Raw genomic sequence first — 21108 nt, 5'->3', positions numbered from 1 at the left:
GTTAACATGAAACCAACAAAAAATGTTTTTAGAACGGCTTAAACATCACTTTGTTGTGTAAACGTCTGTTACGTATTTGACACCTTTAAAAAAAATGGTAAAATATTTCTTATTTCTGGGACCTTCAATAATAAAATATGTATCTTACATTTTTAAACAGGTGCCAGGAAATATATATTTTTAGTTAATAAATGAATAAAGTTTGTTTCCTTTTTTTTTTTCTTTAAATCATAATATGTTGTAATTAATTCAAATATTCAGAAACATATGGCAAACTACGGCTGAATACTTAAAAAATTAGATTTATAATAATTTATAAAAAAAAAAAGATTTATAATAATTTATAAAAAAATAAGATTTATAATAGTTTATAAAAAAATAAGATTTATAATAATTTATAAAAAAATAAGATTTATAATAATAAATTCCTTTTGAATGTTTTTACTTGATTTTTGGGTAACCAATGTTAATCATTCAGGGTCGAGGTTGTATTTTGTTTGAATTTTAGTTAAATTTTTTTATGTCGTGAAGTGCATATCATAAATAAAAAAATAAAAGATTTTCAATTTTCTAGCTTTTCATAGCAAGTTTTTTAAAACTTGGCTTAAAAAACGAGCAAAGCAAAGAGTTACACATTAAATCGACTAATGATTTTAAATTTTTTCCAAAGCATATTACCCAAGCTCCTTCGCTCCTTTGCTCCATCACTCTACTACACAATAAGAAGTTCATTTTCGTTAGAATATCTTTGATCGTAAATAAAACTGTGTCAAATTTAGTATTAAGAGCCTAAGTTTTTAGAAATAAGAGAAAGTGTTAAGAGCCTCGATTACTAAGTATTAAGAGCCTCGAGTATTAAGAAGCCTAAAAATAAGAGTTGTTATAATTTTTATTGAGCTATAAAAAAAGGTTTACCAAAAACAAAATCAGCCTCTACATTAACCATTGATATTGTTCGACCTCCAATTGATACAGCTATTAAAAAAAGAATGATTGTGTAGTGCTAAGATTCATCATTGAAAATAGAAGACCATTTGGGGCAGCTTGATGAATCTTTATTAACTTGTGTTCGGTGCTCACTGAAGAACAATATTATCCCTCACTCCCTCACACCCTCACACCCTCACATCTTACCACTTTATTTTAACATTTAGTTGATATGGTAGATGATCTCTACAAAAATTTCCAACAAACTATAAAATTGGAGCTTCTCTCGGAGCATATGACTTTTGATTGTAAACATTCAATTAATGAATGCTTGTAATACCATTGGAAAAGTCATTAGAAATGTGCTTTAGAAATTTGATTTCATTTTAGAGAACGTTTTAAAAGCAACAACAGACACAACTCAAAATATGCCCTGCATACTAAACACCTTCGAAATCGATTGGCCATACAATCGATTTCGAAGTTGTGTTTGTAAACTTAGACTTTGTGTAAAATCAGTTACCCAAAACCGATTCTTATTGCATGAATTAGCGAAATTCATAAAATAGTTTGATTTTTTCACTCATCAGGGGAACAGGCAAACTCAAAAAACATCAGATTACTCGAGGAAAAGCTGAATCGAACCCTCCGATGGATGTAGAAACATTTTTTAATACCACTGCTAACTTTCTAACATTCTCGTGAAATGAAGTTAAAATTTTGTTCCCGCGTAATATAAGATTTTTACTTCCACATTTTTTGTAATACTCGTTAAAATTTTCATGACATATCCGATAATAAATTTTTTATTTCCGATAATAAATTTTTTTTTAAATTTATCTACCTTTTATAATTTAAAGATATTTTTTTTTGAAGTTTCGATCTTCAATTCTTAAAATTAAATCTCATGAAGTTTTTATTCTCGTATTCAATTTTTACTGTTCAATATAACTATCATTTAAACTTTTGTTACATCCACAACTCGCACTTTCAGCGACAAAACTACAAGTTCTGCACCAGCGAATCGTACCTCCCACATTATACTTGAAATTTGCTCCTATTTCTCTCAAGTGAAGTGAGTCAAAATCGTTTATTTTGGATCTTTGAAGGACCATGATAATTAGATAAATCGCGAGGTTAGAATTATTTTATCTCCAATTTTAAAAGTTGGGAGAAAATGAGTTATTAATTTTAAGTAGTAATGATTACTTCTAAAATGCGCTCTATTATACAAGTTTTTTTTCTAAATAATTTGTTTAAACATAAATTATTTAAAGCATAAGTTATTATATCTTTAAAAATTAAAGCTTAAATTTTAAATAATTTTTATTTTAAGAAAAAAATCAAAAACTTTCTCCCAACGTTTAAACTTGGTGGTATAACAAAATAATTCTAACCTCGCGAAATGCAGAGTCAGTAAAACTTTTCTAAAACATTCAAGTAATCAGTTAACTTCAAGTATTTGAAAAAAGTCAACAGTTTTAAATTTGATGAATATTATTTTAAAATTTGCTAAAATATCTTTTTAATTTTTGTAATAATTTCACGATGAACTTGCTGACTTTTATATCTTTTTGATAGACTTAGTATAATTAAAAAGATAAACTGAAAGTAACAAGTTGTATCATCTGGGTTAAATCTGGCGATGAGGTAAGTAGTTTATGCCTTCGATATAGCTGTTTGTAAATTATTTACAATTATATGGTTTCAGCATGTGACAACTATCAAAAAGCAAATAAGTGAAATGACTACTACAAACCAAATCAATTCTAAAGTAACCAGCATGAAGCAGGTTGGGATTGGTAATCCGCGCCCAGAGGCGAAGTTATAATTAACAAATGTGTAGCTGAACCTCTTTATTCTTCTATAAACAAGAGTGTAGGTATGGCTGTCATGAAATGCAGGTTAATGATCACTGTTGTAAAAAATGACCAAAAACTACTTTGAGCTGACCCGAGAAAACCGCTTTGACAGTGTGAAACTACAATGTTTCATGACTCCAAAAATGTAAAATTTGAAATCTAACTATTTCGTCCAAGAAAATAATTTTGATTTTTAGTTTTTAGTACTTTGCACAATAGGGCAAAATGAAAGCTTTTCAAATTTTGCATTTTTACACCATTCAAAAACTCTCCAAAATTAGCATTTATTACTCTAAAACATAACAGTCTATATAGCAAGTATAATTTGTATTTATTTTAACTCAGAAGATAAAATTTTACCTACAATTTCATGGTTGAACTATATTATAAACATTTTGTTGCATCAAAATTGTAAATAAGCTAAAAATTCCGGGAATAGGCAGTGAACATGTTTGTTTTAAGTTTTGCATCAAAATTGTAAACAAGCTAAAAATTCCGGGAATTGGCAGTGAACATGTTTATTTAAAGTGTTTCACTTATCAGTTGTGTGAGAAAAATTTCAAAATGCCAAATTTTTCAAAAAATCATGAAGATTGTCGGAAATCTGTCTGTGTCTTGTGTCTGAAGAAGTGCTCTCGAGAGTTGACACAGTTCCTTGTTGAAAAGATCCTCAAGCATTACCATACAAGTCTTGATTTGGCTGATACCAGAGTGCCAAGAGGCATTTGTGACTCATGTCGAACAATTCTTCGGAGAAAAGATGAAGGAAAAGATGTTAACCTGCCACCTTTGTTTCCTTTCTCATCTATAAAAGTTAGACCACCAACAAGAGATCAAGGTTGCAACTGTCTTATTTGTCAAGTTGGACATTTGAAGTTGAATGAGAAGAGCCCAGTCGACTATTCTAAACCTGTGGAAGATTGTACCCCTCAAAGATGTGCTGATTGTTTGAGTCTAGTTGGAAGAGGTCTGCCACATCAGTGCACTCCATTCACTTTTAGAGAGAATCTCAAGCAGCTAACTACAGCTGATCCACTCGCTGCAGAGCAAATAGCTACTCAAGTCATCTCTACTAAACCTTCCACACCTGGTGGTACTGCCAAAATATCGCATCCTAAAGGCGGCCCACCACTTAGAGTTAAAACAGGTGATACTTTTATATATACATATAAAGATGGCAGGTTCAGAGGGAATACCTTTAATTTTAAAACTTAAAATTACAAAAAGTGTTAATATAATTTCATTTTTAGGAAGCTCAAGTGCAAGAGCTCTTTTTCCTGAACCCAGCATCAAAACTGAAGATCTTGTACAAGTTCAGCTAAACACAGGACTGTCCAACCTTGGCATGAAGAAATTGGCATCAACCATCAACAGAGTCAGTGACACCAAGATTGTGGAGACTAGTTTTCTAGCTAAGTTTGAAGCCATTGGCAAACAGTTGCCTAAGTTTTTTACTCAAACCAGCATCCAAGTTTTATCAGAGAGTAACTCCACTGACTTTGCGGTTGTGCATTGCAAGGATCTTGCCGAGCTTTTGAATGAAGTCCTGCTTTCTCGAAGAGTTTTCCAGAATCATACTGTCAAGTTGGGAATTGATGGAGGTGGAGGATTTCTGAAAGTTTCTCTTGGCATCATGGAGTTGGATTCTCACTGTGATTCAAGGTCACCACCACGGAAAAAACTTTTAACTCAGAGGACTGCCAAAGACAGTAGTGTAAAGCGTCAAATGCTTTTTGCTTTATCAGAAGGACTACTAGAAAACTTTGAAAATATGAGGCAGATCTTGTCTTTAATCAAGTTAGACAAAGTCAACTTTGTTGTCTCATGCGACATGAAACTTGCCAACATCCTTTGTGGCCTTCAGAGCCATGCAAGTACTCACCCTTGCTCTTGGTGCAACACAGAATCAAAGCATCTTTCTCAATCAGGATCTTTGAGGACACTAGGCTCACTTGTTGCCTGTTATCAAGAGTTTGCTAAGTCTGGTGGTGATATCAAAAAGGCAAGATCTTTTGGCAATGTAGTGCATGAGCCTTTGCTATCTGGTTCTGAAAACAAACTCATCTTGGAGCTCATACCACCAATGGAACTCCATCTTCTCCTTGGTGTGGTCAATCACATGTACAAAGCCATGACAGAAGTTTGGCCCAATGTTGTCAAGTGGCCCTCAGCTCTCATTCAACAAGAACCATACCATGGTGGGCAGTTTGCAGGGAATGCCTGTCACAAGCTTCTCAGCAATCTTGACCTCCTTCAAAGAATTGCAGAGACTGAGTCTGCTTTTCAAGTCTTTGGAATCATTGATGCCCTTCGAAAGTTTAAGTCTGTGGTGACAGCATGTTTTGGTATGGTTCTGGAGGATGACTTTTCTGAAAAAATTGATCGCTTCAGAGACTCATATTTGGCAATCATGAACATCAGTGTGACTCCAAAAGTTCATGCTGTTTTCTTGCATGTGAAGCAATTCATTGAGATCAAAAGGGCTCCCTTGGGGATCTTTAGTGAGCAGGCAACAGAATCAATGCATCATAATTTCAGCTCACATTGACAGAGATACAAAAGAGACCGCAATCATCCTGAGTATGCAAAGAGGCTTCTTTCATGTGTTGTGGACTACAACAGCAAGCATTTGTGAAGAATCAAATATTGAAAAGAATTTATTTTATGTACCATTTGCTCTTTATGTGTTTAGAATCAAGAGGTTGTTTTTGTGTTTTGGCTTAGAATAACTAAAAGAATTATTTAAGAAAGTGTTTATTATTTCCATCTTGTTAATGAAAAACTATATCAGTTGTGTCAGAATAAACTATTATTCAAGTGAATTTTAGACAGTTATGTTTTGGAGTAATAAATGCTTATTTTGAAGAGTTTTTGAATGCTGTAAAAATGCAAAATTTGAAAAGCTGTCATTTCGCCCTATTGTGCAAAGTACTAAAAACTAAAAATCGAAATTATTTTCTCGGACAAAATAGTTAGATTTCAAATTTTACATTTTTGGAGTCAGGAAACATTGTAGTTTCACCCTGTCAAAGCAGTTTTCTCGGGTCAGCTCAAAGTAGTTTTTGGTCATTTTTTACAACAGTGATCTGGACCATGAATTTGTGAATGAGCTGTCCGAAGAACCCCATAAAGAACTACTCGACAATGTATGACGAGTGCATACCATCCATAAACAAACGGTTTAGCAGAACATTAAAATCAATCAATAAAAAGCACACTACGCGAGGTTTAGAATTATTTTGTTCTATCTTCAAGTTTAAACGTTGGAAGAAAGTGTTTGATTTTTTTCTTAAACTAAAAATTATTTAAAATTTTAGCCTTAATTTTTAAAGATATAATAACTTATGCCTTAAATAATTTATGTTTTAACAAATTATTTAGAAATAATTGTAAAAAAGAGCGTATTTTAAAAGCAATCATTACTTACCAAAATTAATAACTCATTTTCTCCCAACTTTTAAAATGGGTGATAAAATAATTCTAACCTCGCGATTAATAAAAGTCCCTGAAGTTGCTGCTGAAAAATGGTCGTTTGTCTTGGATAGTGTTTTGTTTTCAATGCGAATGAGAAAATACAAATTATCTGGATTTTCACCTTTTGAATTATCTTACCAAAAAGAAGCCTGCCAAACGATAAATATTAGAAAGATGACAAGCCAAATGATAAAAAGCCATTTTGGAAACTTGCAATATTTAAGTAAACAGTGAATATGATGCGAAAACCGAATGATGACCTTTCCGTGCAGTTTAACGCTCGAGTTAAATGAGTATTCTATATTTCTAGACAACTCAATAGGGTCATTCCATGACTGGAATCCACTTTGATGTTGTAATGAACAGATAAATATCTTGTTCTTTTACTTAAATTTTTGTTCATGAGTTCTAAATAATTTTTTTTGTAGTTTTGATTCATGCTGCTGTTGTTGGGGAATAAAAATCTCATGATGACAGTTAAAATTTAGTATAAGACTTTATTGAGGAGTAAAAACGAGGGAGCAACATTTGTACATCAGCACTCCTTCATACTGTTTTTCCGATTTCCACAAAAACATAAACTAAAGTTGTTTTTTTTATGACAGGTTCTCAAGTTAAAATCAGTTTACAAATAAAAAGAGCACTAAACAAGGGTCTTTTCGGCGCTTTTGGAATGCGAGGATGGAGATGCGATCATCCGAGGAGACAGGAACAATTTGTGTCACCATTTTTTTTAAAGAAATTTTTATTTGCTTAAACGAAGTCTCAAAAAAAAAAGATTTCTTGTGAAGTTTCTTTCTGAGATATTAAGTTAATCGTAAATACTTTTAATTCATTCTGTAATATTTTAGGGTGTAGGTAAGGGTTAGAGCTAAGCATTAGGGCAAAAGAGTGAGGGAGGCCCACCATCTCGTTTACCAACAATAGTTTTCTGGAATTATATTCATCATTGAAATCTACCAGAATAATAGAAAGTCAGTACCAAACATTTTCCTGGAAAAAATTTTTTTTGAGAAAGTTTTTTCGTAAATGAAAATAACCTTTAACTAAAAACATGATAAATCTTTGAAAAGCCTACAGGAGGTTTAGAAAACAATTTCACCTCCTCCCTGCGTGAGCTAGTGCCCTTACTCATAGTGATTTAAGAAAAAAACGAAATTTAATACGCATATATTTTATAATCATAAAACTTGATTGCTTTTTAAAACAGATAGAAATATCTTTGTTAAAAGCAAAAAATAAAATAAAATCCAATGCTTCGTTAGCAGCATGTTTCAAATTAAGCTATTTTATTACGGTTAAGATTTTGCTACGGATTTTAAAATCACCATTGCATCAATTTGTTGATATGCTGAAGCAGCTTATAAATTGAAATGCATTTTCGCTCGAAGTATGTAAATTAATCAGCAGATTGATTTTTGTTTAATGACAATTTAAGGTGCTTAAGTTAAGAATTGATGATCGTAAAAATTTCAGTCGATGCGAAAAGAAGTCAGAAAAAGTTTTGCTTGAAAGGTAAATTATTAACTTTGCACTTTTTGTTTATAAACTATTTTTTAATGCATTTAACAGACGGATTCGCTTCCTAAGTTAAGGATAAACATCATCGATGGATGTCGCTCAAGGTTAAGTTCTAAGTAAAACTTAAGCAGTTAAGAAATTCAAGTATCATGTATATGCAAATTATACACAGTACTAACATACCGTTTACCACAATAGAGAAAGGGTAGAAGTTCGAATCACTCATTCCTATTTTAGTCTTTGAACTGATAGTTAATCCTGTTGACTAGGTGTTGTACAACTATGAAGGCTGATTTTGCTGACTAGGTGTTGTGCAACCATTAGAGGTTGATTTTAATGGAAAAACGATACCGACTTTGTTTTACTAACGTTTGAACAGGGAAGGATTTTCGCATGACATCTCGACAAACCATTTCTAAAGAATTTTTGAGTAGGTCAAGTTTTAAGAGTAGATCTTAAGATGAAAGTAGAACGTCTGTTTTACACAACTGCTTTTCTTAGAAAACTGCCTTAAAGTTAAAAAAGACGTTCTGGCATTAGTAACGTCACATAATCTTGTAACTTAATGTTGTAATCTTGCTTTTATTTTATCTTACTGTTGATCGAAAATTTCTTACAACCCATTGGCTGGTAGAAATATTAAACGCTTACAATTTAATAGGTCTGGTAAAAAAAATCGGATGTTTTGTAACTTTGTTTAAACGCATAAATCGCTACTTAAACCACATTTGTAAAGTTATGAATTGATCAGAATACATCTTTTTAAAAATGATTAGCTAAATTACATCATAACAGCTAGTGGTTAAATCAGTCTTTACAAAAAAATATATTCTTCTGGTATGAATAAATACTTCTGGTATGAGTCACCTAAAGTAATTTGTATGAGTCATGCAAAGTAATCTGATTATATCATTATATTGCACGCCTTTCGGAGGTATTTCGTTTTATTACCTTATGTAATTTGTTACCAAATGCAATTTATTGTATTATTAACTAGAAAAGTGGAAAATGCCCCAATTTTCCAGTGGAGGCCCGGAAAAAAAAATAGCCTAGCTGCTACAAGTTACTTAAATCAACTCCAAGCGCTCCGTAAATAAACAACATTGAATTCAAAAAGCTGCACTTAACCCTTTCATGCGCTGGGTTGTTGTATAACAACAAATTAAACTGAGCTTCCCCAATGCAAATAGTGCATCCTAACCGAATGAAAACAATATTATTTTGCAAAGGAAGTTGAAAAGGGCTGTAGAAAAAGTCTACTTTACTATTTCAGAGAACCACTGACATTTTGTAGATGATTTTTTATGGGTGAAGTTGGTACTAGGAGCAGACAACGAATACTACTAATTTAAAGGATTTATAATTCTGATTTCGTAATGAAAAAAATATTTAATGTTAGTTTAACATAGTACTGTTCTTACTACTCATTTATATTTTGTTTATTTCAACCTTTTTGATCTAATAACCAAAATTAATTTGTTGTTGTGAACAACACTGCGCTTCAACGGTATAAAATCTCGTCCGTTATTATTACTGCTTTATGCGATAAGATTTTTTAATTAAAATATTTTTTTTATCATTTAATTGTTAAAATAAGTTTAAAGATAAAAATATTTTTATTACTATTATCATTTACAAAATCATTATTCTTATTTTTATTTTTTAGTAAATATAATATTACTGTGAATGTGATTATATATGTTACTTATGGTTATATTGAGTACAATGCTATATTATTTACTTTGTGTGCTTAGTACATGTTTATATACACATTGATATATATTATATATGTGTGTGTCTGAGTGTGTGTAATTTGATGCAACTTGTTTATTTTCAGAACTTAAAATAAAATAAAAAATGGCACTTTTAAAAAATTTTTATTCTTCTAAACACAGACCAAAAGTTATAACAAAGTTAGTTTCTGAAGAAGCTTTTGTCATAGATTTTGACGATACTGATGTTGATCGTGATGATAATAATAGTGATCTAGAGAATAAAGATATAGAAAATGATTTGTGCATGAACAGTGATTTTACTTGCTCAGAATCAGAGTTTAGTGTAGATGAAAGTTCTGATGATGAAAGTATCAATAGTAAAATGACTTCAGCAAATAAATTTCTTAATCATGTGCATTACACAAACAAAGTCGTTGTAAGCAGTGTGGAAATGGTTTTACTTTTATTCAATGTATGAAGTGGTAGATAAGCCTGTGTCTTTTAAGATAAAGAAATTTGTTGAACGAGTTTCATGGAGTCAACCAATCGTTTTTAATATTTTAATCCACTACCAGTTGTTTTTTGTTGTTTGTCAGCATCCCTCTTTGGCTGCTGTTGACATCCCTCTCTTTGAGTATTTTTTTATTTTTATTTTATTACTGTTTTAACAAATGTAGTGTAGAATTAACATTGCTAAAACTCAAAATTGTTTGTTTATTAAAAATACCCAGGGGGCGGGCAGTGTTGTTTTATAACAACAAATTTAAATGACATCATCACATCATTTTTTCCTAATTTTTTTTTTTTTTTTTTTTATGTCATGTTGGCTCATAAATGAGGTTCACAAAAAAAAAAGAGTTTGGATTTTTTTTAGTTATGGGAAAATAATTGGAGCATGAAAGGGTTGATTTAGTTAAACTTGTAAAAATACTCGCAACTCTGAATTTGAATCTATGCAACTTATTTTCGTTTGAGTCGGCGAAATCTTTTTGTTTAAAAAAATTACTCCAAACTTTTAAGTCATGACTTTATCAACATTTCAGTTCATTTATTTCATAAAAAATTATGAATTAAATATAAGTAGCCCGGAATTACTGACGCTTACTAACGAAAACAAAGTTTTTTTGTTTTTTTTTTTCGAAATATCTTACATTTTAGTTAGCAAAAAAAAATGTCAAACAACCAAAAACTTTTATCAACTTTTATATGGATCGTAGACGTTTAAGGGAATGGACGTGAAGCATTATTGTTTTTTTGCAAACCTTGCTAGTTGCGCAATGTTCAAAATCTATTGTTTTAAACAATAGAAATTTAATACTCTTAAAGTCTTTCGTCGAAAATTTTTGCTCTCGCCAAACCAGTCACATCAAGTTTTACTTGAATTGGCACATGCTAAAAGGGCCTCAGTCAAAAAAATACATAAATTAAGTTATTGATGAAAACCACATCTTGAAAGATAGCTCCATTGCTGTGTGCTAAAAGGATCTCAGTCACATGCACTGGTGGCATAGATACTGGCCACTAAATTATTGAGAATGTGCTAGAAGGGCCTCAGTCAGTGACTGAAGACCTTGTAGCACATGATTTGGCAAAGCTGCCATCTGTCAACTATTGTCAACTTTCTTAGCTATCTGCTACATCAGTTTATTGCTTATTCATGTCTTGCCATAGCCTACTTAGGTCGTTAGGAAAGTTCGTTAAACTCCCCTATAAAAAAAAGAAGAGTTCTTTTTTAATTTTATTTTATTAAATGTTCAAAATAATGTCCATCATTATCTATACAAAGCGAGGATAGTCTTTGAGACTCTCTCTACCATCTTTAAATAAAGTAGCCCACTTGGCAACTGTTCTATATTTTGGAGCTTGGTCCAACGAAGTATTCGAGTTCAAAGTTTGGTGGCCAAAGTTTTATAAGAATGGTAATATCTGAGGAAACTAAGACCAGAACTTTTTGTGCCGAAAGACAAAAATGTCAACCTTTTAGTAAGTGCGTTCACAAATGATTCAAAGTTCTCTTCTCAAGTTGTTGCAAGGCATTTCATAGACTCAATCGTGGCACACACATTCAGCCTAAAACAACCGGGAATTAGTGAAGTAAATTTAGCCACTGCGATTGCTTATCCACTTGATAAAGTGTCAATCAAAGATGAAAAAATCAAAAACATACAAAAGTTGCTGCGATGAAGTAGTTACTTTATCCTGAACAGTTTTATTAAACAAATGCTATAAAAGTTTAAACTAATACCACATGATAAGAGTTTCTTTTTTAAATCTGTCGGCAGCTATTTTAATAGATTTGTTGTTGACGGCGAAAAGTTTAGAGTTTGTCGGAAACTCGCATGGCTTGCTGATTTCTGCGGCCTTTTTGATGAAGAAAGTCCATCTCTTATACGTTCATATATGAATGCACCAATTCACTTTTTATCTGCGGTTTTTATATTTCGGCTCAAATTTGCATTTTTAAAAACTTTTCTCGCTCGAAGACGTTTAATTTTAATGATTTTCACAGAAAAAGCAAAGTTTTCTTAAAAATTTCAGAATTTTTCTTTTTAGCTATTTTTTATTTAATACTTCTTCTAGATTTAAATATCGTAAAGTTTTTTTTTTTTTTTTTATTAATAAACTATTGCTTTTATTTTTATTATTATAAATATTAATATACCATTATTAATTATCTTTGTAAATAATTATTAAAATCAAAATTTAATGAATACTGAAGTAAGACACTTAAAACATGCAATATGTAAATTGCCATCCAATTCAATCCCATATATTATTTTATGTTTTATGCAGTAAATATTGTAACTTATGCATTTATGTGTAATAGCAAACTAATATATTTATGATAAAAGCTAATATTGGTAATATTTAAGAATATCTTTTCGTTTTCAAAGAGAACCCTTCATATATTTAAATCTTTACACCACAACGATTATTTTGAAACAAAATTTCTAAACTCTGCTCAAATGTTCGGCGACCGAACCGTTTGGTGTTCGGAAAAAAACTCATCGCCGAACGTTTAATGTTGAATTGTTATCCTTGAAGATAAACATAACTATTAACTCCGCCATCCGCAGCCAAAGTTACTGATTTCAAGCACATAACAAGCATCATTGAGTTGGTACTTTCAGAAATTCTGACGCCAAATTAGAGCGCTTGTGGTGTTTCTTATAAAAAGGGCTACCATATTATTTAGCAATACATTACACCAAACTTTGTGACAGTATCTTGATAGTATTTTAAATGTGCTTATAATACCCTGAAAGTTAATAAAAAGCAGTTTAACTGCGACGTGAGAATATGTTAAGATGAACTAAACGTATTTTCTTTTTAGAAATTGTGATAAAATATTCAGGTTGCTAGTGATTAATCAATCATGCTAACTATCATCTCTCTAACAAAACTTTTGCTTGGTTCTGATGAGTTTAGCTAGCTATCATGAAGGGTGTGCCCTTCATCATAGATACGAAAGAGATAGATGGATATTGTTAAAGATAGAGGGCTCTTTATCTCGAACAATAACTATCTATTTCTTTCTTATAGTTATATTCCTATAATGTGAATAATATTTGTATAATAAATATATATTATATGTTTTTTATTTAAACCTATATACTCTTTCGTTAACCTGTCCTCATCCCGAGGGGGTAGGGAAACGGTTTATTGGCACTTAGTCATAATTTTAAAATATCTATGTTTTTTAAGCTTTTACTTTTTGTTCTTTATGTTAAATATCACTATCATTATCATTTTAAAATATTTACATCATATTATTTTTACACTTATATCTTATTGCACCTTCTTACTAAAGGAGCAATTCAAACAATATATTGTTTTAGTTCAAACGATAATTCATTAAACAAGTTTATTATTTGATTAATTTTTATTTAATTATTTAATCAACCAATTAACATTTAATTCAAGCAAACATTTAGTTGTAAATTTTTTAGTAATTTTTTTAGTTTTTAAAAATTTTTTTTGTATTTTTGTAGATAGGCACTTCAAAAAACAATTCCAAATATAAATTTATTCTGTAGATTTTTCAATCAGAGTTGGTCACCAAAAACAAAAATCTAAAATTCTTCTTGTTATTTTTCATTAAATAGTCAGCTGAAAGAAAATGCCTGGAAAAGTGGACGCGATAGAGCTCTCTACAGTCCCTGATCAAGATGTTCAAGCTGCAATAGAAATACAAACTCCCCACGATTGGAAACCATACACTGATGCAAAGTATGATTCGCCTGTGTTCAATCGTTTGGTGCCGTGGCCAACTTACTATCACATCAGATGGAAACTACTGTCGATGTTTCATAAACAACTTCTTTTTGGCGTCGTCGTTGGAGAGGTTGTTCATCTTCAATTTTTTCTTTTTTTTTTTTTTAATCAAACTTCACTTTTATTAAATTTAAATTTCAGCTTCAGTTGATTTTGACTTTTTCTAACAACTTTTCCTTTTTCTTAAAATGATTTTTCGCTTCTTTTTTTTTTTTTTTTTACAAAAAGTGAAATTTGTGAATAACTTGTTTTTGTTCATAAATAGGTCATCTTCTTCATTTTCTTAGTCGGAGGGTTAGCTGGTTGGTTGGGTGCAGTTGGCATGACAGCTGCCACGACTAATTCAACTACTAACCAAACGAACACATTTAGAAAAGATCGTGACAACAACAAAAATGCCTTAGCAAAAGAAACAGGAAACATTGCTTCTATACCGATTATTTTGTGTTTTGCTTTTGCTTGTCGAAACTCGTTGTGGATTGTGCTAGCTGGCCTTCCCTTTGAGCGCGGTTTGTTTTGGCACAAGCTGTGCGCTTGGCTAGCAGTTCTTGTTGGTGTTTGGCACGGCTACGTCTCTCACGATTGGAACGTAACCGGATTGGTGCTCACGGGATCGTTGGGAGGATTAATATTGTTTTCGTTTTGGCCGATTCGAAGAAAGTTTTTTGAGGCATTTTATCGTTTTCATTGGCTTTTGTTTCTTGTTGTGATAGTGTTCTCAATCGCTCACCAAGCTGGAATAGTGCTGATTGGTGCTGGGTTATGGCTGTTCGATGTTTTTTTACGAATCGCTATTACTTTTGTCAACAAAAAGAACCAGAGAAAGCTCTTGGCCACGAGACTACCTGCTGGTGTGATTCGACTAACATTTTCTAAAAAGAACTTCAAATATAAAGCCGGTCAGTATTGCTTTATCTGTATACCAGGAGTGTCGTTGTTCGAATGGCACCCTTTCAGCATTTCGTCGTCGTCTTATGAACCGAATGTCACATTGCACATCCGCGTACTCGGAGATTGGACCAAAAAGTTATATAATCACATGGAGCAAACAAGAGAAATATTGACGTATGTAGACGGTCCCTACGGAGCTCCTAGTGTTGACATCGACAGTGACAAGTACAAGTTGTTCATGTTTTTTAGCGGAGGAATAGGAATAACACCAGCCCAGTCCATTTGTAACGAGTTGCTTCACGAGTATAGGAGAGGTCGACCTCTGCACAAAGTGATGTTTGTGTGGTCCGTGCGAGACCTGTTTCTAGTGGATTCAGTTACCGAACACGACAAAGAAAACATCAATAACACGTTCGTTTATCGCTTGCCAGCTTCGTTTCAGCCTGATTTAATCGATCGACAGGAAGTGTCAGAAAAAATATTAGAAAACTATTTCCATTTGACCAAAGAAAGAGACGAATCAAGGTTCTTGGAAGCAAACATCAAGCCAGACGTTCAACCAGATTTAAGGTTTGGTCGACCATTGTTATCGGAATATTTTGAAAGAATGACAAAGTTTGCACTAATGGATCAGCATTACAAGATTGCCGTAATCACATGCGGTCCATTAGGCATGGTGAACGACGTTGAAAGGATGTGTTCTAAGTATTCTACTAAAGGTTTGTCGTTTCATTTTCATAAAGAGATGTTTGAATTCTAATTGCTTCAGGTCGAGAAAACTTTGACAACACAATTTTGTGGCGAAATTATAGATGCAATATTAGTATGGAGATAATATTTTAATGTTGGAGACGTTCATAAAAAATTTTGTTCGTGGAACATTTTTTATTTAATCAAAAATATTGGATTTGCAACTTGTTAATCATTTGCTGAGTATCATTAACAACTACTTTATAAAATATTTACTTTAATTTCACTTTTAAAATACATTTTTTTAAATTTATAACATTTCGTACATTTTTAATATTTTTTATATTTTTTATATTTTTTATATTTTTTATATTTTTTATATTTTTTATATTTTTTATATTTTTTATATTTTTTATATTTTATATATTTTTTATATTTTTTATATTTTTTATATTTTTTATATTTTTTATATTTTTTATATTTTTTATATTTTTTATATTTTTTATATTTTTTATATTTTTTATATTTTTTATATATTTTATATTTTTTATATTTTTTATATTTTTTATATTTTTTATATTTTTTATTTTTTTAATATTTTTTATATTTTTTATATTTTTTATATTTTTTATATTTTTTATATTTTTTATATTTTTTATATTTTTTATATGCAAAACTATGTTGTATAAATTTATTATATAAATTTATATTTTTTTAATTTAATTTGTATTTCTTTCTATTTTTCTTTTTCTTCATCCTCGTGTATTTATACATTAAAATTGATAATAATTTTTCAGCCTAACTGTGTATACAGTTTATTTTTTTGTTTTATTGTTAAAATTCATTTATTTTAATTTGAAATTAAAACAAAAACTAGCAAATTTATGAAGAAAGATTAGAAAGAAACGGCTATTCGTTTTTAAAAATAATAAGGATGAAGCAGTCAAAACTCTGCCGGATATCTTTGGAGCTCAATTTAGACCAAACAATATTATTATCAAATAGATAAAAAAAAATTATTTTTATTATATAGAGAAGAAAAAACGCGCAAAAATGATTTAAGTTTAAATGTTGTAAGCACACCCACAGCACTTGATTTCATGCTGCTGCGCAGCGATTCGAGAATCTTTTCTTACTTACAAGGTTTTAAAGCCAATAATAAAAAAAAACAATCACTTCTGAGTATTTTTAATAATAAAAAATCTAGATACGTGCCTTGCCTACCTAAAAATCTAGATACGTGCCTTGCCTACCTAAAAATTCGGTCAGATTTCCATTAATTTCAATGACAGCCTTTGTACACGGAACGTCAATTAAGTTCTGACAAGAAAGCTCAAAAATCTTTGGTAGAGGATACTTTCTACAACACACAGATGAGGTATTGTCCCCTTTCTGAACAATAAATCGATCATTTCTTCTGTTAATGACATAGTGAACAGTAAATACTTTTCATCTAAGAAGATTAAAGTACTCTACTTCAAAGATAGTTTTAAAACTGCAAAATGCAAAAAAGCCTTTGAGTTTTTGTCAAAAAGTCGATTGGCATGCCCAATAACACTGACCTTCCCTAGAGCCTTTTAGGTTATTCTTTTGGGTCCTTCTCAAATAGTCTTTTCATCAACTTCTAATAAGAAAATTTTATTTAGAATGATATATTTTTTTTACTAATATTTTTTGGGTATTTTTTTAAACTTATAAACAACGATTTATAAAAATATATCAGATAAGTTATGTTAAATTAAAAAAAAAAAAACAATCTTATCGAAAATATAATTTTTCTATAACATTTGTCTATAAAATAAAAACCAATTCTAATTAGTATTTAAAACATCTTTAATTTCTAACCGGAGGTCTGAGTTCTGAGTTGGACAACTTAATCGTTACGATAATTTACAGAAAATTTTATTAGAACTGCAGAGAAATAAAAGAAACTGATGCATCCTGTGATACGTCTAAAATCTAAAATTGTATTGGTTAACACAGAATCCATGTTGTCTCTTCTTTTTGACGATGTCATAAATTTTCCTTCCCAACAAGCACACAACGTTGAAATAACGTTGAAATAGCGTTGATCGACGTTGATCAACTTTATTTCAACGTTGTTTCAACGTTGTGTGCTTGCTGGGTTTGGTTTAAAAAAAGCAGAAAAAAGAGAAAAGTTTGGAACTTTTTTCACTAGAAGTTTTGTCACAAAATATTTATTCAATGCCAAAAAATGTAACTTATTTTGCATTCGACAAAAATATGAATTTTGAGGCCACTTGCTTAATATCGATTTCTTCCTATTTGATTTTTTCAAACCAAATGTAACTCTGGCCTTACTTTTTAAATGGATTCTCTTTTCATCCATTCCAATCTCGCTGACGACGTTCCGACGGCCCTTAAAAACTCTTTTTGAATATACTTGATTATTACAGTTTTTCATCAAATTCCTTGTGCAGTAGTAGAGCCCTTACTCCAAATGTTTGACATAAGGAATGTCCGGGTCCCGATAGGAACCGAACTAGTCCCAGCCCGAACGGGTATCGGACACCAATTAAAGCTAAAAATAATTTATCGGACTCCGATTACCCGAACGGGTATTGCCCGATAACGCTCAGTCATCACAAGGTCTAGGCGATGTTGATACTGAAAACGAAGAAGGAAGTAATTGTGAAAAAGAAAATCCAACATTATCTTCAGATGCAGATGACCTGCCTGCTCATAAAAGCGAAGCCGAAAAACCAGTAAATCATAGCCAATTAGTTTAATTTCCTTTTTTTAATGCCTCTATATTTTACACAGGGTGTTAATTTCTTTCAAGCATCGATTAAAGTTGAAAAAAACCCAGGCAAGTTGTCTTTCTGGTTGCCAGCTACTTGGATCTTTGTTACAAATGCGAGTAAAAAATCATTAAAAAATATTATTAGTCAAAAACTACAATGTAACTGGCTGTAGTCTACTTTTGTGCAAGTTTCCAATCCACCATTAGAGGTGCCAATTGTTAAAAGTAACATCTAAAGTTGCCAATAATGATAAATGCTACTAATGATCTAAAGTAATGCAATCTAAAGTTGCGAATTATTAAAAGAAATGAGAGGGATTATTGCGAATAATACCAAAAATGCAAATAGATGTAAATATTTGGACACAAACTCAGTAAAAATTCGTTAAAGTGAGAAAAAAAACAAAAAAGTCTGACCATCCGCCCTTAAAGTTAGTCTTTTTGCCCATGAAAGTCTAACATTTTAAATTCTATTTTTATATTTTTCAGACCAATACATCAAATCTTGAAAGCCAAGTTAAAAGAAACAAAAATCAGTCTCCAGAATTTGGCTTAGGATCCTGAAGAAGCTGTCAAAAAGTTCTTACAAAGTTTGTTCTTCAAAAGTTGGGAAGAAGACTCCGAGATTGAACCATTCCTCGTCAGCGACAGCCTTTAGCACTCACAATTCAGAAGCTTCTCTTTGAGCTTTATCCAGCCAAGGAAGCAGAAGAAGAGCGCGACTGGATTGAAAGGAGAAATTTTTGCCTGTGAAAATGGCTTTGAGGCTGCTTCTGCATGAATGGGAAAACCAATGTAGTTCTGGGTGACAAAACGGAACATCTAACCAATTCTTTCCAAGGCTCCCTTGCTATCCTGAGCATTTCTGGAAGTTCAGCATCCTCGGAGCGCTTGTTCAGAGCTGCCAGCCTGACAGTCACGAAGGGAAGAAATCGTATGGATCCTCTGAAAGCTGAAAAACTGCTCTTCATCAAAAGCAACTACTCTCAGTTTAAGAAAAAAAATGTTGCTCAAATTCTGCTCAGAAACCAAAAGCTCTTTATTAATCCCAAATGGGGACCCGAATGATGATATCGAGGAAGCCAGTGTTGACGCAATTATAACATGGTTTAGATTTCTCCTAATTTATTTCTTGCTAAGAAACTCATGAAAACAGTCTCTGAATCAGTACATCTCCAAACGTTAAATGTTTATTTGTAATCAGTGTTAGGTAAAAATTCTAAGGTGAACTTAATAGTATTTTATTTCTATGATTACTTAGGCAACTAGTGTGTTTAGAAAGTTTACTTTTGGTACCAAAACTGCATTTTCACATCATTTAATCTCTTTTATTTACTCATGTTGTTTAATTAGCTGTAGACTTTAATTAAATACTTCATTAACTCACAGCTTAAGTAAGCTTAATCTGTTACCGTAAAAAAGAATAAATTTTTAAAGCTTGCAAAGCTGTTCCAGCCCCATTTCTGTAATAGCAATCATTAAAAAAGATGTTCCAAATGCAAACTTCTATGTCTTCTTTTTCTACTGTAGTAGTCAGGGTTTCAAGGTTAGCGTGGATCACAATAATGCCAACCTAGCTGACTCAAGAACGCCACTTATATGGAGTGATAGCATACACATCAAGCTACCCTGTGATGGAAACTTTGAAATCATTTTATTTTGTCCGCGGAAAATCCTCGTTTTCAAAAAGTTCCATTTATTCTTCATGTTAAGTAATTATATAATTAAATATGGACTTATTTAAATGCCTGATTTTAAAGGGTAATCGAGTAATGCCTCATATTCATGATATTGTTTTTGAAAAGTCGACAGCTGGGTGGATTTTTAAGAGTCCCAGGAATCAAGGTGACCATTTCTGATTTTATAACTGTAATCAATATCCCTTCTCTGTAAGCTATCGTGAAAATTGGTCAAATTTCCTTTCTCAAATTCCTCTTTTACCCATTTTTTTTACAGCTTCTCAAGTTTTAATGCTTTAGGTCCAAAACGTTGAAATAAAAAATGATAATTTAATTTGTGATCTTCCCCCGTGTTACATTAACGAGTTCGTTTTAATGTTAACAATGGGAAAGTTTTTTTTTTTTTCTTTTTCTCTTCCAGTTCCATGATAAAAAAAGATAAAAAATACTTTTTACGAAGTTTTATGTTTAACTGGAACTGTTCAATTTTAAACGCATAGAAGATTACTAATAAGAAGATTACTAATAAGAAGATTACTATTAAGAAGATTACTAATAAGAAAATTAACAAGACGATTAATTGTTAAGATTTCTAACATTTTTGTTGGAATAATCACAACTAATTATCAAATATAATTTTTATTTTACTCTGTTTTTATTTTGCTATAATTGAAACAAATTATAAATATAAAAAAATTTAATATTTTTCTGGCTTTCGAATAAAATTTGAATTATTGTCTCAAAGTAAGCCGACACGTCACCAAAAAACTGTTACTTAAAAAGTATCGTAAAAACTTGAACAAGACATTTTCACCCAAACTCAAAAAATCAAATAATTTGATATTTCGTAAAACTCAGACTTTTTACGCGCTCACAAGACAAGGAATAAAATGTTACGAACGCAAAGATTTGAGGTTACTAAAGACTAAGATAAAACTTAATAATTTAAGTTTTTCATAATTATATTACTTTCTAATAAATCTAAAACTATGAATACAACCATAATTACTAATCTATTCATTTATTTCACCTTAATTAGAGTTAAAAGAAACTTTTCAAAATTATTTAATTATTTGGTAAAAGATCATATACGCATAAATACTTAAGTAGATAAAAATGATAAATTAGTTTTTGAAACCAATATTTTCAGCTGCGAAGAAAATAATTGTTTTAATCAAGACTTGTGTGGATATGGTCAAATGGAGCTGACATTTTTACCGAAGTCTAGTCGACTACAATAGTTGCAGTAAGATTCGGCCACATTTTGATTTGGTAAATTTTTATTATTCATTTACGTAAAGCTTTTCTAA

At 31.1% G+C, this 21108-nt stretch overlaps 1 protein-coding gene across 1 annotated transcript; it reads left to right on the top strand.

Moving 5' to 3' along the window:
• The first annotated feature begins 7610 nt into the window (after positions 1-7610).
• LOC145192990 (superoxide-generating NADPH oxidase heavy chain subunit A-like) lies at positions 7611-15675 on the top strand. Its single transcript, XM_090065473.1, has 3 exons — positions 7611-7778; positions 13606-13844; positions 14040-15675. The coding sequence occupies exons 2-3, from the start codon at positions 13620-13622 to the stop codon at positions 15423-15425; spliced, it is 1611 nt and encodes a 536-aa protein (XP_089921599.1). The 5' UTR covers positions 7611-7778; positions 13606-13619; the 3' UTR covers positions 15426-15675.
• Positions 15676-21108: the final 5433 nt, after the last annotated feature.

The sequence above is a fragment of the Hydra viridissima genome, unplaced genomic scaffold (assembly GCF_058129835.1).
Source record: "Hydra viridissima isolate aposymbiotic clone 2 unplaced genomic scaffold, HvirCarnegie_v1 scaffold_10, whole genome shotgun sequence".
NCBI lineage: Eukaryota > Metazoa > Cnidaria > Hydrozoa > Anthoathecata > Hydridae > Hydra > Hydra viridissima.
This window is presented reverse-complemented; position numbering and strand designations above follow the sequence as displayed.